General features: G+C 45.5%; 1 protein-coding gene across 3 annotated transcripts in view; it reads left to right on the forward strand.

Annotated features, from left to right (window-relative positions):
- The window catches only part of DIS3L2 (DIS3 like 3'-5' exoribonuclease 2), a 164,547-nt gene that overhangs the window by 106,107 nt on the left and 36,793 nt on the right, over positions 1–21,647 (forward strand). For all 3 annotated transcript variants that reach the window (XR_016469686.1, XM_031603497.2, XM_090147458.1), the window contains exons 13-14: positions 3,389–3,496; positions 6,638–6,871. Coding sequence is in view for 2 of the 3 variants with exons in the window: in XM_031603497.2 (XP_031459357.2) it covers positions 3,389–3,496; positions 6,638–6,871 (342 nt within the window). In the remaining variant the exon portion in view is untranslated. The remainder of the gene's footprint in view (positions 1–3,388; positions 3,497–6,637; positions 6,872–21,647) is intronic.

Genomic DNA, 21,647 nt, shown 5'->3' on the forward strand with positions numbered 1-21,647 from the left:
TTTTCCCTGCTGGTCTGATTGATTTTTTCCTCCTCTGTTCCTTGCAAAACTGCTCCAGCAAGTCCAGTGAGCAGAGCTGCCCTGGCTACTGGGCTCTGCACTTGGCCAGTGAGTGTCGTGGCTGCAGCAGATGGTTCTGATTTCAGAGGCAATGTGAAGTTTTATCACCCCAGTACGTATGCTCCCAAAGGAACAAATCTGAGGCTGGAAACTCACACTTGGATGCTGGAAGTGCTTTGCTAGCCTAAGAGGCAAAGCAAAAAAAAAGAAAAAAGTACAGCCCAAAGGGCTTTTGCAAGCAGGAGGTTGGATAGATATTTCTGTGCCTGAAGTGACTCCTCCATCTGAGGTCTAGCTGTTAAGTACATTGCAGGCCATGGTAAGAAGCCCAGGTGTTTTATAACCCCCGGGTTGACGGTGCTGTAGGAAACCCCCTGCAGTGCCTTGTCCGACTTTGGCTTTTCCCTTGCCTGGCTGTTCGAGGGGCTGGCAGGGCTGGAGCTTTGCTGCTCTGGCCAGGTACAGCAGCAGAGGGCCTGAGGAGATTTCACACAGAGAGAAATGTGGTCTGATTTGAAATGCAGACTTGCAACTGTGAGCCTGGTGGATATCAGCCTTTTGCTGGAAGAAGTGCCCATTTCGTATCTCTTGGGTCCTGCTAGGCTGGTGGGAAGAGATGATGTCTTTTATTGGTCTGGCTGAGAGATGGGCTTGGAAACCAGACAACACAAGCCTTTCTACAGCCCTTGATTCTAGGATATGTTCAGTAAAAAGCATTTCCGAGGGGCTGGAGGTCCTTTATTTCCATGGTGAAAGCTTTTTCCCTAGCCCTTCTGGACTCCTCTAACTGCACTTCTAGGTCCAGCTACTTTTACACACCCCCTGCTCCCAGCTTTTTTGAGATGATGCCATGCAACCCTGCTATTTTGTAAATCTTCCATAGGCTTTACAGGCATACTTAAGGAAATCTCCTCTCATCCTGCGTCTCTTTCAGAAAGAGATGAAAATAATCCTATTGCAACAGTTCCTTCGGGGCAGCCCCTGGGATAACATCTCACTCTCTGAATTTGACACAATTGTGATGTCTTTGTACATTTAATGCTGGGCTTGCAACTACTGAGAGCCCTTTTTGACTGTGACTGAATCACGCTGAGGATCAGGCCAGAAGAGGAAATTCTTGCTGTCTTTGGAGACTTCTTGCACAGCCTGGGTTAAGTTGCTTTGCCTGAAGTTTCTCCACTGCAAAACAGGGGTGACGTGGGTTGGAGCTTCTCCATTTAACAGTAGGTTTGTTATAGCTAATTGCTCGGTGAGCACTTAGCACTGTAATTATGATCTGAGTTAAAGCTTTGCTTGTGTTTCACATCATTGAAAGCCCTTCCGTAGAATTATAGCCTCTTGAATTGGATATTAATCCTGCTCAAGTACACTTAAAACACGCATCCTGTTGTTTCACTCGGGCTGTTCTTCGTGGATGGGCTTTCATGTTTCATGTCGGCGTTTTGCTAGCAGGCTGTTATTGCCTCAGGAGAAGCGAAGGGAGAGGGTGTGCAAAGGCATGAAGATATTCAGTAAGTACAGAACATCATCTCTGGGAACCAAAAAAATAGTCATAAGGAGGATGGAGAGAGATGGAAGCAGATGCTGGTAACAACATCCTTAATTTGGATGGGAAAGGGTTGGGAGCTTTTATTAAATTGCCAGCACGTCGTTCACTGTGATCTGAGCTTCGGGGTCCCGTGGAGGTCATGAGCAATCCTAGACAGGCAGGGATTTCTGATAGTCTGGAAAGCTATTGTCTCTCCTTTCTGCTCCAGGCTGGCATCGCTTGGGCTAAATTTATAACCCTGCGGCGTGGGCCCTTCCAGGCAGCATGGCAGCCCTCACGTACCAGATCTGTCAGTTATGAATGTATGAGTATTGTTAATGTGCTTTGCACAACTGGAATAACAGAGCTGACAGCCTTTGTGTTGCGGGAAACAGCTTATCATAATCTGTGCCCTGTGACCTCCCAGCTGAACCGGCGCTGCTGATTCATGTTGAAAGGGACTCCTTGACAGTTGGAGACCGTACAGTTAACCTCTTGGCATTACTATACAGTGCAATTAGAATGGATTTATGGCCATCGCCCGGTGCCAAACCACAAATGTGATTAAATATTTTAGGAGTCTTTCCTTCAAAGCAAAAGGTAAATATCAACTGTGTGCACTTAAGGGGAAAATGGGCATCTGAGACATTTTTTTTTCTTGCTGTGTTGAAGAGCAGTTGTTCCCTTCACACCCAGATATGAAGTGTTGTCTGTGAAATCACCAAATCGGTGCAACAGGGTTTGGAAGAGCTGGGGTTGCTGCTGTTCCTGTGAGCTGGGTGGCACAGGGGTGCAGTCAAAAGTAAGGTGAATTAAAGAGCTGAAATATCTCCGTGGCAAACATGGCCATGTAGAGCATTTCTCTCTGTGCTTTCCTGGAAAGTACCGGCCCACAGTACCACTCAGAGTAAAAACAAGAAGTAGGTAGTTCTTCTTTGAGGGCACTTACTGCTTCCTTATAAAGGTTAATAATGAGAAGAGAAATGAGAATGTCGAGCTCTAAATAATTAGGTTTGCTTCATTAAACAGCTTCTAAATATTAGCTTTACTTCTGGCTTCACCTGGAAAATAACTCAGGGAAGGCAGAAAGACTTGGAGCTCCTCAGCTTTGCTGTAGTGTGAATATGTGATGAGACACTGGCATAGGCTGCCCAGGGAGGTGGAGGAGTCACCATCCCTGGGGTTGTTCAGGAAATGTGGAGATGTGGCACTGAGGGACATGGTTATGGGCATGTGGGGATGGGTTGGGGTTGGAGTTGACCATCTTAGAGGTCTTTTCCAACCTTAATGATTCCATGATTGTACGTTCTGCACTTCTGCTTTTCTGCTGCAGTCAGGTGAGTAATATGTAGTTTGGTAATTCAGTGATCAACAGCTACAGTATTGATTGGTTGTAAGGAATTAGAACACAAGCTAAAACATCTCTGCCAGGAATTTCTGTTGGCTGACATTTTGTTCAAGCGGAGCTTAACACAGGAAAATAGTAATTGTTCTCCTTCTGTTTGCAAACACCGTGTTCAGTAGTCACAAAACAGGTGCTTTTGTTTATCTCACCAACATCTACGCAGTCCTGTCTGTGCTGCAAAGCACAGCTCAGTCCCTATTAGAGCTATGCACACTCCTGTGAGGCGTGGGAGAAATTTCATTTACACTTTGCAGAAAGCAGCCTCAGACTTGCATTACTTGCCTGGTGCAGTCATTAGTGGCAAAGCAAAAGGTGCAGTTCCCAAATCCAAGCTCTTCAGGTTCTTACTGACACCACGATGCTGCTTCAGCACTGAGTTTCCTCTTCTCTTCTAGGTGATCCCAATGCTTCCCAAGCTGCTCTGTGAGGAGCTGTGCAGTCTCAATCCCATGCGAGATCGGCTGACGTTCTCTGTGATGTGGAAGGTGACTCCAAAAGGCAAGGTAAGTCAAGCAGCATCCTGCTCATCAGTCCTGCCTCAGTGGCCAGATCCTAACCTTGCAAACAGAGTGGTAAAAATGCCACCCCATAACTGCCGGCTGTATAGCAAAGGACTTACTGGTGAACAGTAACAGAGGATGTAGGACTGTCCCTATATCTTGTCTTACTGATGACTGGAAAAATCTCACAACGTGGTAGGAAGAGTATTTGTATGAATGTTAGAAATGGAGGATTTCCAGCTCCATGCCAGGTCACTCATACATTTAATATCATACCTCCAGCAGCCAGTCACAACTAATAGCCTGGGACAAGATGTTTCTCCCTGAATCCAGCCCTGCATTGCGCTTGCAGGCAGTTGTGCTATGCGGTGGGTAAGGATCCCTCTGTGGTCTCCCTGATAAACAGAGTCTTTTATTCCTCATCTGTGCTGCAAATTAAATTGATACATGTAAAGTGTGATAGCTTTTCAGCAAAGGCACAGCTCCGTCCTCTACATGCTGTGTTATTCCTGGAGATCAGCTGTGCAGCAAGCTGCCTTTGGCTCTCTTGATTTCTGTCCCTCTCCTACACTCTTAGTAGCAGCCCGACAATCTCCTCTTTGGTGATCGTTGGGTCCATGCTGCCCTAATGGATAATGAATCTTCTTTTATGCTTTAACAAAATGTGGTTTAGTCCTGTATCTGTATCTCTCCAGCTCTGGCACTGAAGTGGATTTAACTGTTCACTGTGAAAAACATTCTGCTTCCCGTAGCGGCAGCATGATTACTCCTGGGACCTTCTAATTGTTGCTACTTGGTGGGCCTTTTATTGACTCTGAGTGCTCTTTGAACAGCTAATAGTCAAGTCTTAATTAAAATAAGCTTTTAATTAAATTCTGTCTCTTATTCCCTGCAATGTACCCATTATTTGCTTTTCAAATAGTATTTGTACTGACCCTGTATGGCCAATAAGGAGGTAGGAGGATCGCAGCACCAAGCTGCCTATGGAGGTGGCTGGTCCCAGCAGAAGCAGTGCTCTGGGGCACAACCTGGGGAAGCAGACTGCATGCAGGTGTCTGAGCAGCTGGGTTTCTCCTTGGAGGCTTTGCAGGGATAGCAGCCTTGGTTGGAGTCAGTTGATGTGAAGAGGAGCTTATCTCTGAGGTGGGACAGAATAGATCTCCTGCATTTCCCCTCCGAGCTCCCACTGTCAGTGCTCTAAAGCAAGTAAGTCCAGAGCCTGTGCATCTCCCAGGGAAAAGACAGCAGATTCCTCTCTTGAATGCAGCTGTTAAGTTGGTGGAGTTTTTGTTTCTTGTCTCGTATAGAAAAGTAATGCCAGGCTCAGCCCCCCTTGGCAACAGGCACTTTCTTGTTTTTATGGCTTTTGCATTCTGGAGTTGTCATCAGGAGTGTAACAAAATTTTGCCTGAGCAGTACTCCACGTAGCTCCGTGGGCTCCAGTGGGACAGTGCAGTGTGATGTCAGTGGGATGACTTTCCAAGGGCAAAGGCATTAACCATATTGCTGAGCCTGTGCTGTTCTTCAGGTGCAGAGCTGGGCGTTTCTAGGAACAGCGTGGCACGTTCCTGTTTGGAACCTGTTTGCAGTCAACAGAAAGATATTTATAAACAAACGATGTAACTCTTCTTGTTATTGTCTGCTGATGTTTGAAGCACAACCTGAATGTAGCCTGAGATTTGACATTCTTGTTCTGTTCCTGGGGCCCAATATGCTGCATCTCTCATCTTACAAGGAAGTGAGTGGAACTATGAAATATTTGGCCTCGTCTGAGCAAGCAGAAAAATAAGATTTTGTTGAAAGCTTCAAGTTCAGGCAGCAAAGTGGAAATCCTGTTCATTGCCTCCTGCTAGGAACAGAGCGAGTTCTTGGAAATGAACGGCCAAAAGCACCATGTATCTTCAGACCTGGCTCCCACTGCTAGCCCAGAGACTGGAGAAAGTGTTCTTTCTCAGAGAGTTTGGAGCACGTGAAAGTGAGAGCCAGAACTGATAGTGCCATTTGGTGCAGAAGTTGATAGCAGGAGATGGAGCAGCGGAAGAGAAATAGGAGCAGCATCTGAAAGCATTTGAACAGCAAGTTGAAAAGTGTTGCCTATTACAACTGGAGGTTCTGTAGAAGTGAAGGCTGCTCAGCCCTTCTCAGCAAGGAATGGCACCTTCTTGGTGCCTGACTACCATCCGTGTACTGTAAGTCTGAAGTAACTGTTACCAGCTAACTAATAATTACAAAAGTCAGACTCAAACAGCATATCAGCTTCTTCCACATCACAGACCTTGCTTGTTTAATATCAGGAGATTTTGGGTATCTGGCAGATGTCATCAGATAATGCTGACCTTCCAGATATGGATCCCCCATCACTGAAAGAAGCCTAACCACACTGAATGAGATGCAGCAGAGCGTGGAGCAGGTGCTACCAGGAATTTTGCAGTGCCTTTCTCTTCCTTTGTTTGTCCTTGTGTGTAGATAGGGGTCACATGCACAATAACTATGAGCTGAGGGTTTGAACACTTTACATCACAAGGTATCACTTGTGCATCCTGTCCACCAGGACACTTTCTAATTGAAAATGAGCTTAAATGCCCTGGGACTTTCAGAGATCTGAGCTGTACTGTACTTATGTTAGGAGGCATGGGGAGGGAGACAGCAAAGGTATCTTGGGGGTTCAATCCTTTCTTTTTAAGAGAAAAAGCAATGTCCTTGAAGAGTGTTTTACAGATGGCTGTGTTTCACAGACACTTTTTCTCTTGTGCTGATGAAGGGGCAAGGTGGTACTTGTACCTAACATAGAATTACAATTCTGCACTCATTCGCTGAGCACTTGTGCTTTGAATGGTTGATCACAGACTGCATCCCTCTCCAGAGCCCTCCTCCTGCCAGTGCTCTTGACTTTTCTGAAGAGCATTCGGCCCTTTGTCCCTTTGCCATTTTCAATGTGAGAGAAAGACTTTATCATGCCTACACACATTACTAGACACTAGAGAATCTAAAGAGCCTTCTGATTGCCTCAGTATGAGAAGATCTTCACTCAGCAATGAAAACTAGTGGTGAGGTCTGTTGTCATTCTTTCTGCTGTTGGTACAACCTCTCAGGCTTTTGTGCAGTGGAAGCCTTTAGATCTGCCTATACTTTCCTGTTTTGCAGATCCTTGACGAATGGTTTGGGCGGACAGTCATCTGCTCCTGCGCAAAGCTGAGCTATGACCACGCACAGAGCATGATAGAAAACCCTGGGAAGGTGTTCTCACCTGAAGAACTGCCCCCTGTCTCCCCTCAGCACTCAGTAGACGAGATCCAGCAAGCTGTGCTGAATCTGCATCGCATCGCCCAGCACCTCCGCAAGCAGCGCTTCATCGACGGTGCTCTGCGCCTAGACCAGGTGGGATTTGCTATTGTATTCCTTTAGAATTCCCTGATAGAACAACAACCCCAAGGGAAAGGTAGGCTGGAACAGGAAGATTAGTTGGTGTGCCTAATGCCGTCTTAAAAATGGTATCAAAATGGTATCAAAATATAAAAATGTGTACCAAAAGCACCAAGTAGGATGAAAGGAAGAAAAAAAAAAAAAGGCTGTTTTTTGAGGAGTGGTCCATCTTCCAGGATTTTTCAGAATCCTGAAACTATAGCAAACTTGGTGAGTAACATGTACAGCACAACCAATCACAGCAGTGTCATTTGGATATCCTTAGTGCACATCACACTGTGAACAGTTATCCTCCACATTTATTGCTGTGCTTGCAGTACTCATGTTTTCCACCACTTTCATAGCAGTTCTCTGACAGGGAAAATGACTAAAATGTTATTTAGGCTAATGTTTATAAGTGAGTGTGGTTCAGAGGGAAGAAATGTCAGTGAGGCTGTTTTGTGTCTGGGACAATTTAAGTAATCTTGTATTGGCTGTAAAGTAGAAATGACACACACAACAAGTAGATCCAGATATTTTAGATTACTACAGCAAAAATACTCTGCATTTGAGGTCCTGCTGCTCTGAGGTGGCTGTGGACAGGTTTTGTGGATAGGAGATTCCTGTAATTTGTAGAACCCAATGGCCTTCCCGACCAGGAGACAAAGTCATCTCTTAATATAAGGAAACTCTATTGTTTCATATTGCAAAAGGAGCATGAGTCAACATAATCATATTGCTGAGAAAGAAGCTAGTGTACTGAGATGTATAAACAGGACTATTGTATGTAAGAGGTATGTTGTAATTCTTCCATTTTATTCAGGGCTGTAGTATTGTCTCCAGTTGCGGGAAAGCATGGTCTGATTGTAGAGAGGGAGAGCAACCAGTATCTGTAATCAGTGAACTTCCTTGAGAGAGCATGTAGCTTAATCTGGTGGAGCTGCTGTGAGGAGGAGGCAATGTAGTGTCACCATTCCAGGACAGGCAGGATGAGACATCAGTGTCTTGAATTTCAGAGATGGGGGTTATACTTTAAGATGAATGTTCTGGTGTAAGAGTTGTGGTGGCCAAGGCTGTTTTGCCTGCATGCATTGAAGGTCCTTAAGGACTGGTTAGGAACATGCAAGTAAGCCTGGAGCCAAGAGCTTTTGGTCAGGGTCCTTCCTTGCTTGAAAGAAGCAATCTGTTCATAAACTATTTTTGGAAATCAGACTCTCATTTTGAAATCGTGCAGAGTTTGTTTAAAACTTTTTAGGAACAGAAGTTCACCTCATTGATATTTATCATGCAGTGGCTAATAAGCTGGGCTTTTGTTTCCAAGCACGCCGAGTGCTAGAGAAATGCAGTTTGCATTACACAAGTCATTACACAAGCTTAGTGTTGTGCTAACAGACACCCTATGTGCTTGACTTTAGTACCTGTTATCAAACTAACCTCAGGATACGTTTTAAAACACTTGTGACATTTTAAATGGGAGGATTTGGCCAGGAAAGCATCCTGTTCCAGTGATACCCCATAACAGATTAGCGGTGTTTTGTTTTGCTCTGTGCTGTTGTGGAGGAGCCATGAAAGAGGAGGTATTGAAGCATCACTTGTGAGATTTGGGTTAAAAGCCACTTCTGCTTCTACTTCTAAAGGGGCTGATTCCCAGTCAGCCTGCTTCCTAGGTGGTGTGATGAACTGGGTTATACTTCACAAGAGGCATTTTACACTGTACGGAATCTGTCTCCCCTGGCAAGAATGTCAGGGTGAAAGTAATGGTCATTGAGAAGGAGTGTATTTTAGTTCAAGGAATACTCTCACTGTACTTACTCTTTTCAAGTGCTGCCATGGTTGATAAACTACGTCCTCCTCAACACATGGGAAAAGCTGTTAACGTAAGGCCTGAATAAAAGCAGTATTTGAGGGGTGTGTATGTGGACATGTCCAGTGTATCTGGTGGGACAAAGCAGTATGTAACTAGGAGTAGAATGAGGTTAGTCCATCTGCCTTTGTTCCCCCACTTTGAGTTCCCATGGATGCAGCTCTGATCTGGGTCTGACTTCCAGGCTCAGGGTTGGGCCTGAATGGGAAACGCACCTTTCTAATCTCTGGACCTCTCACTGCTTTCCTGTTGAGTAATGTAAATCCTGAACAATGGAAGACAAACTCCAGCAGGAAACTGGGGGCAATGAATTATCTGATTCCAAATAAATATGTGAGGAAAGGAAATGATCGTCCCATAGTATTAAGGGAGGGGGTGGCTGGGCATGGGTGACTCCTGTGCTTTTTTTCTTTCCAAGGGATGTGAGCCCTTTTCCTATACATTGCGTTATGTTTGAGTTCTGCCTTGAGGTCACTCCCTACTGAACAGTGATGACCTTTTTTCCTAACTCCCACCCTGCCGTTTTTCAGCATGACATGCTCTTGTGCTTCCTGTTAGTATGAAGAAAATCATTATGAGAAGAGTCTCCCTTCCTGCTTTGCCATTGGCCATGGTGGCCTCGAGTACCTCGGGCTGGTGCTTTCCCTGCCTGCCTCAGTTTCCCCTTAGCCATGTTATTTATTTCCCCTGTAGCATCCATATAATTTAGGATCAATTCCCCAAAACTAAGAACATCTCTCTTTTGAAGCAATTCACATTGGGTATTAGGAAAAGTTTCATCCCAGAAATAGTGGTGGTGCACTGGCACAGGCTGCCCAGGGAGGTGGGGGTGTCACCATCCCTAGAGGTGTTCAAGGACTGAGGAGTTGTGGCACTCAGGCACGTGGTCACTGGGCACAATGGGGATGGGTTGACATTTGGACTTAGTGATCTTTGTGGTCTTTTCCAACCTTAATGATTGTATGTTGTGAGGAGGGGAAGGTTTCCTGTCTGAACATTGCTGCTGCATTTTTGTGACCTAATGTGAGAGCAGCATTTGCTTGCCCATAGCTCTCCTTCAGCAGTAATTTTAGAAGCAGGAATCTCTGTAGCTCAACAATTGAAGAATATTTTTTGGATAATGTGGGAATAGCATATCTGAATCACTCAGCAAATCTTGAGGAAAAATTACAGATGTAGTCTTGAAAGCTAAGGATTTGTCAATGCAGTATCACTACAGGGTTGTGAAATTTTTAATTCCTGCTCCAGTTTGATCCTGGTCATGGCAACCTGCAGACCTGCCAGTCTTTTTTTTTCCTAATTTCCTTTCAATAGTCTTTAAGAGGGGAATCCACCTCCATTAGACCTTGAGTCTGAGGACCTTCTGTGCAACCTGAGCCACATATCTGATGCTCTGTGGGATCGTGTTGTTCCCATAGTCCTCTTCTGGGGCTTTTTCCCTAGCATATAGTTGTATAGCATATATGTTGGCTTGCTAGCTCCAGAAGGCAACTGAGCACTGATTTTTAAAGGTTTAAAGTCTTTGCATCTTCAGCAGCTAAGGAGCTTACAAAACTTTGTCCACACAAACAGAGATGAAGGTATTTCTTTTCTTTCTCCTTTGGAGCTGCAGCTTTGAGATGTAAAGGCAGGAGTTGCTTTATGCTGTGGCTTTGAGCCACAGTGTTCAGGTATTTATGGCATCGTTTGCTCCTTGCCTCCCTTCTGCCCCAAACCACAAAGTGCCACCCCTCTGCTGTCCTCTCGCAGCTCTCTGTGCACTCGTGCTATAAAGTGGAGCAGGGATTTGACCTGGTTTAGAAACCAAAGTGAGCACTCCTCACAACTTTTCTTTTTTTCCTGGCCGTGTTACTTTCAAGCTGGATCACTTCCCCAAACCACAGCTTTTAGAAACACTAGCCAGAGAATCAGATAGAAACTTGCTGTTAAAAAAGAACCATCAAGTTTACAGAAAAGCTCCTTAGCTCAAGCCTGCCTAGAGGAGACCTGCTGATAAATGGTTGTCTTTTTTGGCTTCAGCAGTTTATAAATGAATCACAAGGACAGATGCCTACAAAGAGACAGGTTCAAAGGGATTTCAGTGCGTATTTAAAATGAGAATGCCCCGAGATGCTGATCTGTCTCTATGACAACTGTGTGAGCTGTGAGAGGTGGTTGTGCCGGTGATTCTGCCTTTGCCAATGCACTTAGACCTGTGTGCTCAAAATGTTGGCTTTGACCAAAGTTCATTGTGTGGAGAACCCAAAGCACATTTTCACTTGTTGGGTGGCTTTCAATTGTTTGATTGAATAGCTTTTCTCCTTGTATTCTGCACAACAGGTGTTCAGCTTTGCAAGTGAATATGAAAAAAGAAAGAAAGAAGGATAAAGATGGCAAAGATGAGACTGTTATGCAAATGCAAGGACTGAATTGGTAGCAAAGTGGTCTCACTTCTGCCTGTTCTCAGGCTGTGTGCTGGGTCAGTGTCACCTCATCTGAGCAAGCATTGCTTTTCCCTATGGGTTTCTTATTGTTTTGAGTAACATAAAGACAGTAAAAATTGTGGTGGTGTACCTCTGCACCATGCTGGAGACCTTGCTAGTGTTCTATCCAGTGGCTGCTGGGGATAAGGAAATAAGTGATCTTGAAGAATAGCCGTGTTTAATTAAAATTGGTGTGACTCCCAGAGTAAAAGTGTTGCTGCTGCAGGAAATGTGTGACCCCCAGTCACACACTGTGTGCTAGCAGCATGCCAGCTCCAAAGCTCCCAGTTAGATGCTGTACTGCATCAACTCACTGGATCTGTATAGTTTTCAGACCTCTCAGAACAGATTCTGCTTGATTCAAACAGTTCTGAGAAGCCAACCACACATAAAAGGTGAGGAGAAGGAGGTACATTGTATGTGCAGGATGTGACTTTGTATGTTGGGAAATTTGGGATTTCGTTGTGGCTGCTGGGACAGGACAGAAATACATTTTTAGAGTTAACTCCTGCTAAATGCTGTTTGCTTGGAAGTCTCAAAAGTCAGAGATTAATTACCATCACCACTGAAATATTCCAATATGAGTAGAAATAATGATGAGACATTTTGTCATACTTTCTGCTTTGTGTTTCTAAGGTAAGCATTCAGATCATGTAGTCTTTTTGCTGTGTGGAGGTAGTAAATGTTTCTACCAGCACAGCCAGTTAAGCAGCCATTGTGCACTGAATGCAGAATACCTGTATATGAACAGGAGGTGCTTTGGCTTGAAACTCTGCTTGGTTCTGATGGGAACACTGGACAGTGGGTACCAAATTCCTCTCATGTTCAGTTTCCTTGGGATAGGCAGCCACATGGTTTGGCTTGGGAGAAAAACCAAAAGGCTGATTTATAAAATCTCAGGAATTGCCATGATACCTCCTAAAGATGCTGCAGCAGCAATGGCGTGTGAGGCAGGATGGGCTGTACGTTCAGTGCTGTGAGATAAATGGAAATGCAGACTGACAAGGGGCTTTCACTATTCACTTCCTATCACAATTCTGCCATTGTCTAGTGCTTTTCTTTGATGTCTGGTTAAAGAGACGTTGCTGATACCCAGAATGGGGACAGCAGGTGCTGTGCGATCATTATGGACAGTTGCTTATACTGCATGATACATTAGGCAGCTGGGGGGAAGTTGGATGTATTTGGAGATTAATTTCCTTTGGGGATTTTAATAGTCTTTTGCATAGCCCCAGTTAATACATCAAAATGAGCATCGAAGGCCATAGCTGTCTTCTGAGAGCTGCTGCTCTTCCCTGCAGGAGTAATCAAAATGCATTTGCAAAGGTGAGTTAGTGAAGTAGGAAGGATTTTCAAAATGCCTTTCCTATGAAACCACAGGGAAAGTGGTCCTTTGCAGGCCAGTAGGAAATGTCATCGCTGTCAGGAGCAGCCAGCAGCTCAGGTCAGGCAGTTTGCACACACACTGAGGAGGCAGTGTGAGGTCATGTTATGGAGCTGGGTCTGTGTGGGCTGAGCAGCTTTCTGTGTGCGTGGAGAAGTTTGCATTGCCAGTAGGCATTACAATATTTTGATGAAGTTGGGGTTTTGAGTAGAAAGCCTTCAGAATCTAATCATGGAGGGTCTTTTACCCCAGGATTTTAATGAAGTGCACCCAGGAGAGTGAGCAGGATTGATGTCCTCACACACATCCTGCCGTTCCCTGATCATTCTTCTGGAGCTGAGCAGCTGTGTCACAGCAGGAGCAGGTGGTGAAGTGGCCAAGTTGACTCCAGCAGGAGCAGGGAGTGGGACACTGGAGTGTAGGACTGGGCTGTAGAGCGTTGTGCTGGGAGCCACTGCAGCCAGATGTCTGGGCAAACACATGCAGGAAAGAGCTCCCCACACAGCGGTGCTCCAGCATTGATTTACCACCTGTGCAAGAGTGGGTTACAACTTTTTCTATTCTTGTTGGAGTATTCCAGCTATTAACTGATGTATTCAAGTTCTCTGGTCATATGCAAGTGGTTTTTAATAATCAAATAAACACATCTTGACCTCTTTGCTGTATTGAATCTACCATGTACCAGAAGCTCCTCCAAATTAAAAAAAAATAATAATGAAACAAACAAACAAACAAAGTCATTGATTTTGAGATGCTGTCACAGCATTAGCTTCATTCATCTGCCAGCATCAGAGCAGGTGTCTCTGTGTGTCAATCAGAGTGCTGCTATCCCATGGAAATACATTGTGCTTGATCAAGGCAGAGTTACAGTGGGCAGTGCTTCATGACATTTTCCAAATGACTTGATTTTATACCATCAAGTGATCCAGCCACTGATCAGCCACTGTAAAAGGGGCTGAGCAGGCTGCCATCCCGTGCTGACTTGCTGGTAAGGCTGAAGGCATTTGCAGGTGCTCCAAATTCACACATGGAGACACCTCTTGGTTTCCTGGAGTATCCAGTCACCACCGCTGGGTCAGCAGCCTGGGGTGAGTCGCTCCTGGGGCCTTCAGACAGCGCTGAATGTCTGTACGTGAGGGAGAGGGCATCTGTTGTAGGTGCTGCCTTGGTGTGAAGGAATATGTCTCAAACATGAAGCTGTTAGCTAGGGGGTGAGCAGAGAACTCAGTGCTTGATCTAGCTCTCAGCGCTATTTTTGAGGTTAGTGGGAAGAGAAGTGGCTTCTGCTGGTTGTACTTCAAGAGGTTCAAAACAGACAAACTGATTCTACATGTGTAGTGCTGCATGTGGGCTGAGTGTTAGAACAAAATTCTGATTTTGCATTTCTTATTGAGGAAACAATCCTTGCTCTCGGTGTGTCTTGCTTTCCAGTTGATTGTTGGTGTTTTTCTGACCCAGCGATGAACAGACGTCATCAGAAAGTCTTCTGTTGCTTCAGATTGCATTTGTCACATATTTGAACCTGACTTGACAAGGGTTTTTTTTCAGGTATTAATTATTGCTGACTGCATGGCTAATCCATCATTCTGTTTAGATGGAGTCAGTGTGTGTTGAGTGATATAAGTTCAAATGTGATCAGTCTGCCGTAGGTGAAGATGTAGCAGCTCTTTGTCAGAGCCAGTTCTGTTTCACCTAGCAGTAAATGGAAGAAAGGCTAATTGTATAATGACAAAAGACAACGTTTGGAAGGAGTTGAAAGATTCAGACATTGCAGTTCTGTGATTCCTCATTTCAGTTCCCAAGTGAGAGCAGAGGGGGGAAAGAATTCTTTGTTTCCATGACCACAGCTCACTTTATCAAGTGTCTGTGGGCACGATCATTTCTCCTGAGCCCTGGGACACTTTATCTTTTCTCATGTAACATACGAATGCTGAAATACGAAGAAGCTCAGAGAGCACCTGTGCTTTCCAGGGCCTTCTGAAATGAGACCAAAAGAGTTTTAGGCAAAATCCCAGCAGCTGAGCTGAGAATGGAGCCCATTTTGCCTGATTTGAAGAAGCCAGTGCTGCTCAAGTCCATTTTTGGGTTTGTCTTTAAACTTCCCAAGTCCAAGCCCATGTCTCCTGGAATGATATGCCCTGCTAAAGTTTGCAGTGATTCATTGGGAGTGCATTTTGTTGAGCAACCCATTGCTTTTGTTTTGAAAGCAAGTGACTGAGAATCTGTCTTCAGTAATCTAGATCATTTATCTTGCACTTGTCTGCATCTTCCCGTGGTAATAAGGAAGTTCTTCTAGCATATGAGTGTAATTCAGAGTGTAGTTTTCCCCTGAATACGTAATTGTGTAAAATGGGACAGTGAAACATAACTTCCTAGTTAAGATTGATCGTCCACTTTGCACTTTGTTTTTGAGATTTATCAATACTTAATATTTCATAAAGACCTCTTCCCTGCGTGCACTCCTTTGTGTGGTGCTTTGCTGGGTTGTAAAAAAGGCAGTGTGATGCCTTGGTGCTGCCTGTTCCCATCTCCAGACATAGCTATTGATTTCTCCCCAGATATACATATTCATAAGTTGCATTGTCAACATCTGAAAACTTGATGGTAGTATTAAACTATGCCCTCTGAAAGTAATGCGTTTTCTGGCTTGGATCTGGGATGGTAGCAGATTTATTGCCAATTTCGTGCCAATTTATTACCAACAGAGTCAGTTGCAGTCCATTGCCTGTTCGTGATGGGTTTCTGTTAAATTGATGGTCACTTGAAAATGAAGCAAGTGGTGGTGAGGAAGTAGTCTCAGGGGTTTGCTAGGCTGGAGTGGTTTGAGAGACTTCAGACATCTGGAAGAAACCAGCCATGCAAAATCACCGTGAAAGGTTTTTGTGGGTGACTCCTTTAACTAGAATTGAAAAACTTGTTCCTGTCTCAGAAGTACAAACTTACCAAGCAGTCACGTTTGTTTGTTTGTTTTAAAAGCCAGCCTAGCCTGAGTGAAACAAATTGTGATTTGTGCCTTCCTTGACAATTGAAATAAACTATTTGCATCATGGGATTTGATCCCTCTGATCTGGCTTTTCTTGGGGACTGCAGAGCTGTAGCTTATTGGGTGTCCTGTGGCAATGCTGGGATCAGCCCTCTGACAGAGACATTCTCACTCCCATGCATCAGCAGGAGGTTTTGCATTAGCTTGACGGCTGCAGTTTCACCTCAATTTCAAGGTCTCTGTTTTAATCTCAAGACTCTCCTTTCTTTTCTGAGAGAGCTCCATTGATCCAGCTAGCGCTTGGCTTTTAATTAGCATGTTAGGGCAGGAGCTCACCCACAATACTAGGAAATAAAATGCTTAAATGGCTAAAATGGGATTTAAAAAGATGCAATTTATTAAATGGTTTCTCTCAGTGATGTGTTTAGCAGGTATAGAAGAGAGAATGAACGAAAGCAGGCTTTGGCATTTAGAAAAGTGAGTCATTTTTTCTGTTGCATCATGTATAAACTTTTCCCTTCTCATGTATGGTATGGTTGAAATTACTTTGAGGTTTTGAATTTTCACTTCAACTCTCTGGTTTTTATTATTTTCAAACATTACTGAAAGTGATGGTTGATAGTCTTTAAACTGTGCTCACACTGCCTTGCTCTTTAGGGCTTTTGTTGTTGTTGGTTTTTTGTTTCTTTTTTAAAGTAAGTCAATTGGCAACAGATAGGTGGAGATGGAGAGTTAATGGTGGGAGCAAGAGGTAGCCATGATGATGGATCCATAGTCCATGGTGGCAAATAGTTCTGCTGTTGAACTGCCTTTACTTAGAGGACCAACCTTGGATTCTTTGTGCATTATGCTCATCTCTTCAAATTCTCAAGCGTTTGTACAGGTTCCTTGAAATCAGCTTAAGGGTCATAAACATGATGGTATTGCAGCTTGTTGAGGCAGCAGACGGATGAGTCTTCTGTTCAAAGAATGCAAAACAGCACAGAACCCTGTGGGATGAACATCCCACTGACACAGGGCCATCACAAGGAAGAGTGGTTTCTGCCACTATAACGTCTTCCACGCTTTGTGAAAACATGGTAGTCTTCAGTGTCTTGAAGCCTTGAACATCTCGAAGGCATTGAATACTGAGAGAGGCCAGGTGGAAATCTGGTATCTGAATGGAGTCTCCCCAGACTGGATGCAGCACAAAAACAGTTGATGTCCATATGGTGTACTCGCATGATGTACACCATGGGGTGAAGAAATTCAGCAGGTGGAGTTGTGTTAAACCTTCCCTGCTCTGCTTGTTTTGTAGGGAGAAATGGCTGCTCCATCAAGGAAGCTGCTGGATCACCATCCTTCCCTTGAGCTGAAGGCTCCCAGCCTCAGCTGGGCATTGCAGCAAAGAGGGGACTTACCCCAGCCCCCTACTAATATCATCTGGGCTCAGTAACACCATTTGGGCTTCAGCCCTTCAGGAAAATTGTTGAAGAAAAGGTTGCTCTTACAACAAAATTATTTGGTTTAGTGGTTTTGGATTTTTTTGCACAGTTTTGGCTTGGTATGCTCTTGGGCCTGGTTTATCCTTGCTCTTGCTGTTTGTAGCTTGCTTTGGACTGAGCACTGAGGAGCAGTGTTTTCTAGAGTAATATTTGCAATATTGGTAACATAGTGATGAGTGCAAAATACAACTCCAAGGGGGAAGACTTGATAAAAACTGACATGAAACGGGTGCTACCACAGGTATATCACCCAACCATCATTAATACTTCACTTGTAGCTTTATGTTAGAGGAGGGCATTTTTTGTTTGCCCAGAAGAAAAACTCCTGCCCTCCTTCATGGAAGTGCTACCCCAAATGTTTTTGAGAACTAACATATGAATCATAGATTTGTAGGGATTGGAAGGGACTTCTGGGGATCATCAAGTCCAACCCTCCACTAAAGCTGGTTTCCTACAGTGTTGTGCCCAGTCTACTTTGTCCTCCTTTGGGAGGAGGTTTGATCTTCAGTGCTGACAGATCTTGTCGAAGCCCATGTGATCCTCCTCTGTTAGATCTCTTAGAGAGGTTCTTATGGGAGGACAGACATTTCACAGCTTGCTGAATGTCAGCTGTGACTGTGTGCCGATGCCTGGAATGTGCTATGCCTGGATGCCGATGCCTGCAGCTATGGCATCCTGGAAATGTAAATCTGGAAAGAGTTTTAGGAGAAGATTCTTTCCTTTCCTTGGCAATAGGAGGAGCTCAGCTGGCAACAGTCCTGAGCCACGTTTGTCATTGCTTTGTAGCTGCTAGGCCTGTGGGAGGTCTTTCCTCCAGGAGATGTCTCCATGACTTTCAGCCACACAGCCATCTACAAGAGACATGGAAGAAATTTGCCCCTGGACCCTTTCCTCATGTGTCCCTGATTAGTCATTGCCTGGAATCTGAAACACCAAAGGCCTGCAGACACTTAATGAGCCAAGGTCCACTGGGGAAGAGTTCAGCAGTCTGCAGGGCTCACCTGACTTTATCCCACTCGTCAAGCAGGATGACTTGCACGAGGTTATCTTGAATCTCATCCAACATTTATGTTCATTGCAGTCAACAAGACAACCTGCTGGCTGTTGTAATAGTGTGTTACTGCACCTAGCTGCAGTGTTGCACTGTGCAAGGGAATACTGGGGTGTGAGGTGCCCTTATATGCAGGCCAAGCAAGTCACCTTGAGCTCCCCACAGATAATTAGAATCACAGAATCATTAAGGTTGGTAATCTTAGAGGTCTTTTCCAAGTCCTACCCCAACCCATCCCCACCATGCCCACATCTCCATGGTTCTTGAATGGTGATTGGGATGGTCACTCTCCCAACTCCCCGGGCAGCCTATGCCAGTGTACCACCTCTTTCTGAGAAGACGTTTTTCCTAATATCCAACCTGAACCTGCCCTGGAGCAAGACCATCATCTCTTGTCCTGTTGTGGTGGCATCTGTGTTTTTTTCACCCAGCTGCTGTGGTCACAGCCAGAGAGGGGTCTCTGCCCTTCAGCTGTAAGTAGGGATTTCAACCCTAGGTTGGGTTGATGGAAAGAAGTGTGAGGCTTGGTTTAGGGAAGAAAAAAATTAGCCCATTCGAAAAGCAATTTGTTTCTGCTTTCTGTGAGCAAGGCTTCCAAATGAACTTTTAGTCAATTCTGCAGTACAATCAACAGGACTGGAAAAAAATACCAAGTGAAGTAACACAGTGGCTGTGGTAAACATGAACTGAGGCCTTGGAAGTAGCTAATGGCATACCACAAAAGACTCTCCTTTCACCCACCGCCGGCCGTGCCAGCAGCGCTCGCTGCCAACGCTGGCTTCTCTCAGAGGAAAGCATCATTTGGCTCCCTTTTGGATTTCATTACTCTTCCTGCGCTCCCTCCTGCTCGCAGCAGAAGCCTTTCCAGTTGTAAAGAAGTGAATTAACTCCCTTGGTGTCAGTGATGGATGAGGCGCTTTCTCCCTCTTCAAAGAGGCGAGCCGTGCCGGTGAATGCAGGCCAGCCGAGTTGAAAAGTCCAAGCGGAACAGGGGAGCCCACGAGGTGACCCAGCTGTCACACGGGCACCCTGGGGACGGCTCCCACTGGTGCCATGCGGGGCGGGAACAAAGCCGCTCTCAGCGCGCTCCCCTCCCGCCGGGCTCCTGGGTTTTGTCCCCTTTCAATGGCCTTGGGCACATGGCTTCGCACACAGCAGCCGTCGGCACAGGGCTCGGAGCCTCAAAGGCTTTCAGGGTTAGCGCGCTGCTACTCGGAGAGCTCATTCCGGGCGTCCATGGCTAATCATATTAAAGGTGACCTCGTGGGCAGTGCTTTCCATTGTTGCCATATGTTTTGTCCGGTGCTTGAGTGATGTTGTGCATTGGAACGTATTCATGCGTCACCTAATTTAATCACCAGGCTTAATCCCTTCTCCTGTTCTACACTCTTAGAATTTAATGGCTCTTTGTGCATTGTCTGGGTCTCCTTCACAAGCCGATGCAGACTCCTGCAGATATTTTTATTTACTTCCAGAATCTATTTAAAAAAAGCACCCCAGCGACAAACCCAGTAAGCTCTGCAGAGGGTGAGTGGAGTGGTGGGTGCTCCGGAGGCTGATCCTTATCCCTGCCCTCTTCTTCCTCCATCCTTTCCATAGAGACATTAAGGATTGGGCTCATGGGCTTAAAAAAGAACAAGACAAAACAACACGAATGGAAAAATGACTGAGAAAGTTGTGCGTCTCCTTTTAATATTGTTGGAATAAATAACTAATTTTGAGAACTTTACTGTCTCTGTAAAATATGGTGTTGGTTTCTGCCTTTAAAACTTACTGCTTTGGTATGGACAACTGCAATTCCAGCACTGAACTGGACAAGATTAACCCAGCAAAGCCACGAGTCCATCACGCTGGGAAACTGGAAAGTCTGATTTATGCAAAACTTCTGCACAAGGGAGAGAATAGAGCTCTGTGAGAGCCGACATGGTTCACAGAAGCCAGACGTTTCTAGGGAGCGGCTTGCAGGATGATTTCTAAAGCTTTTCCCTGCCCCAGCTGACGCTGCAGTGTGGAGGTATAGGTTAAAAATTGGGATGAGAGATCCAGTTGTCTTGTGACTCGCTTTAGGAGCGGACGGGCTCAGCCCTGGCAGGGGAAGGCAGTGATGAGATTTTAGGATGATACATGATCAGGTTGCTGCTGTGCTGGACTCCCAGAGGCAGGAAGCCTTTTCGTTTTCTTACACTTGCCGAGGCAGATTGTTGAATAAATAGCTCATGGTGCGGCTCAGTTCTTAGATTCTCCTTCCCTGCCTGCAGTGTGCTGGTAGCCACAACTCCAAACAGCGGAATACATCCCGGATGTCTTTGAAACCTTAAACATGGCTCGTACCGCTCTGACTGAATTGCAGCTTTGAGCTTTCCTCTGTGTGAGCATGCAGGGTTTCTTGCAGCTGAGCTTGCACGCGTGGATTTGCTGCTCTTCTGTGACCGTGTGTTATGGTTCAGGCTTGATAGGAGGAAGGAGGAATGACGTAAAAGATTGCAGATTTGTGACCGGTTTTAAAAATAGTTTTAAAATATTATGTATCTTCATTTTGAAGAAATGCAATACTGCTTGGAAACCGCAACTACTGAATATAAACCATGTCAGGCCCTTACATACGTTAAATAACAGTGCGGAATGGAGGGTTATAAACAGCCTGCTGCGCGCTGGTGCTGGAAGAAGATCACTGATTTGCCCCCAGCGATCAACAGCAACATCACAGCCTCTGACTTCGACTTGGCTGTACAACACCACTTTACATTTTATACTGCACCTTTTCAGAGCAGACCTTGCCAGAGCCCTTTCCGAAGCGTGTGCACACAAAACTCGCCTCTCCGCTGGACCGGAGCCGCTGCAAGGGAAGCGGGAGGGCAGGGTGCCCACCCAGCCGCCAGCGGGCTCTTGGCACCTGGCTGGGACAAGTCACCTGGCCCCTGTCCATCCCTGCTTCCGTCTTTTCACAGGCTGTGACAGAGGAGCTGTGAAGTCCCTAGGAAAGAGCAGGTCACTGCCAGAGGAATTCCAGCGAGCCACAGCCAGCCCGTTCCTGGGAGAGCCCAGCAGCAGTCTGCTCTCGTCGGCCATGGAAGGGGCAGGAATGTCCTTGAAAAGCTTGAAATCTCCTGCTGAGAGAGCTCAAAGCAGCAAGATTGGGGCTGGGCTTTGGGGCTGTCTGGTATTTCACAGCAGCACCTTGAAGGATGGGGAAGAAGAGCATGGCTTTTCAGCTGAGATCACGGAATCATTAAGGTTGGAAAGGAACTCTGAGATCACCAAGTCCAAACACCAACCCCTCCTTGCTGACCACGTCCCTCAGTGCCACGGTGCTTGAACACCTCCAAGACAGTGACTCCCCCACCTCCCTGAGCAGCCTGTGCCAGTGCATCACCACTCTTCTGAGAAGAAGTTTTTCCTAATATCCAACTTACCCACATGATGTGATCGAGGCATTCTGCATCTTCCCAATCCCAGCTCCAGTTTAACTGCTTGCAAAAATAACTAAGCTAGAAATACTGTTGTGATCTCTCTCGTTACCTGGC

This window comes from Phasianus colchicus, chromosome 10 (genome assembly GCF_987193195.1).
Source record: "Phasianus colchicus chromosome 10, bPhaCol1.hap1.1, whole genome shotgun sequence".
NCBI classification, from domain to species: domain Eukaryota; kingdom Metazoa; phylum Chordata; class Aves; order Galliformes; family Phasianidae; genus Phasianus; species Phasianus colchicus.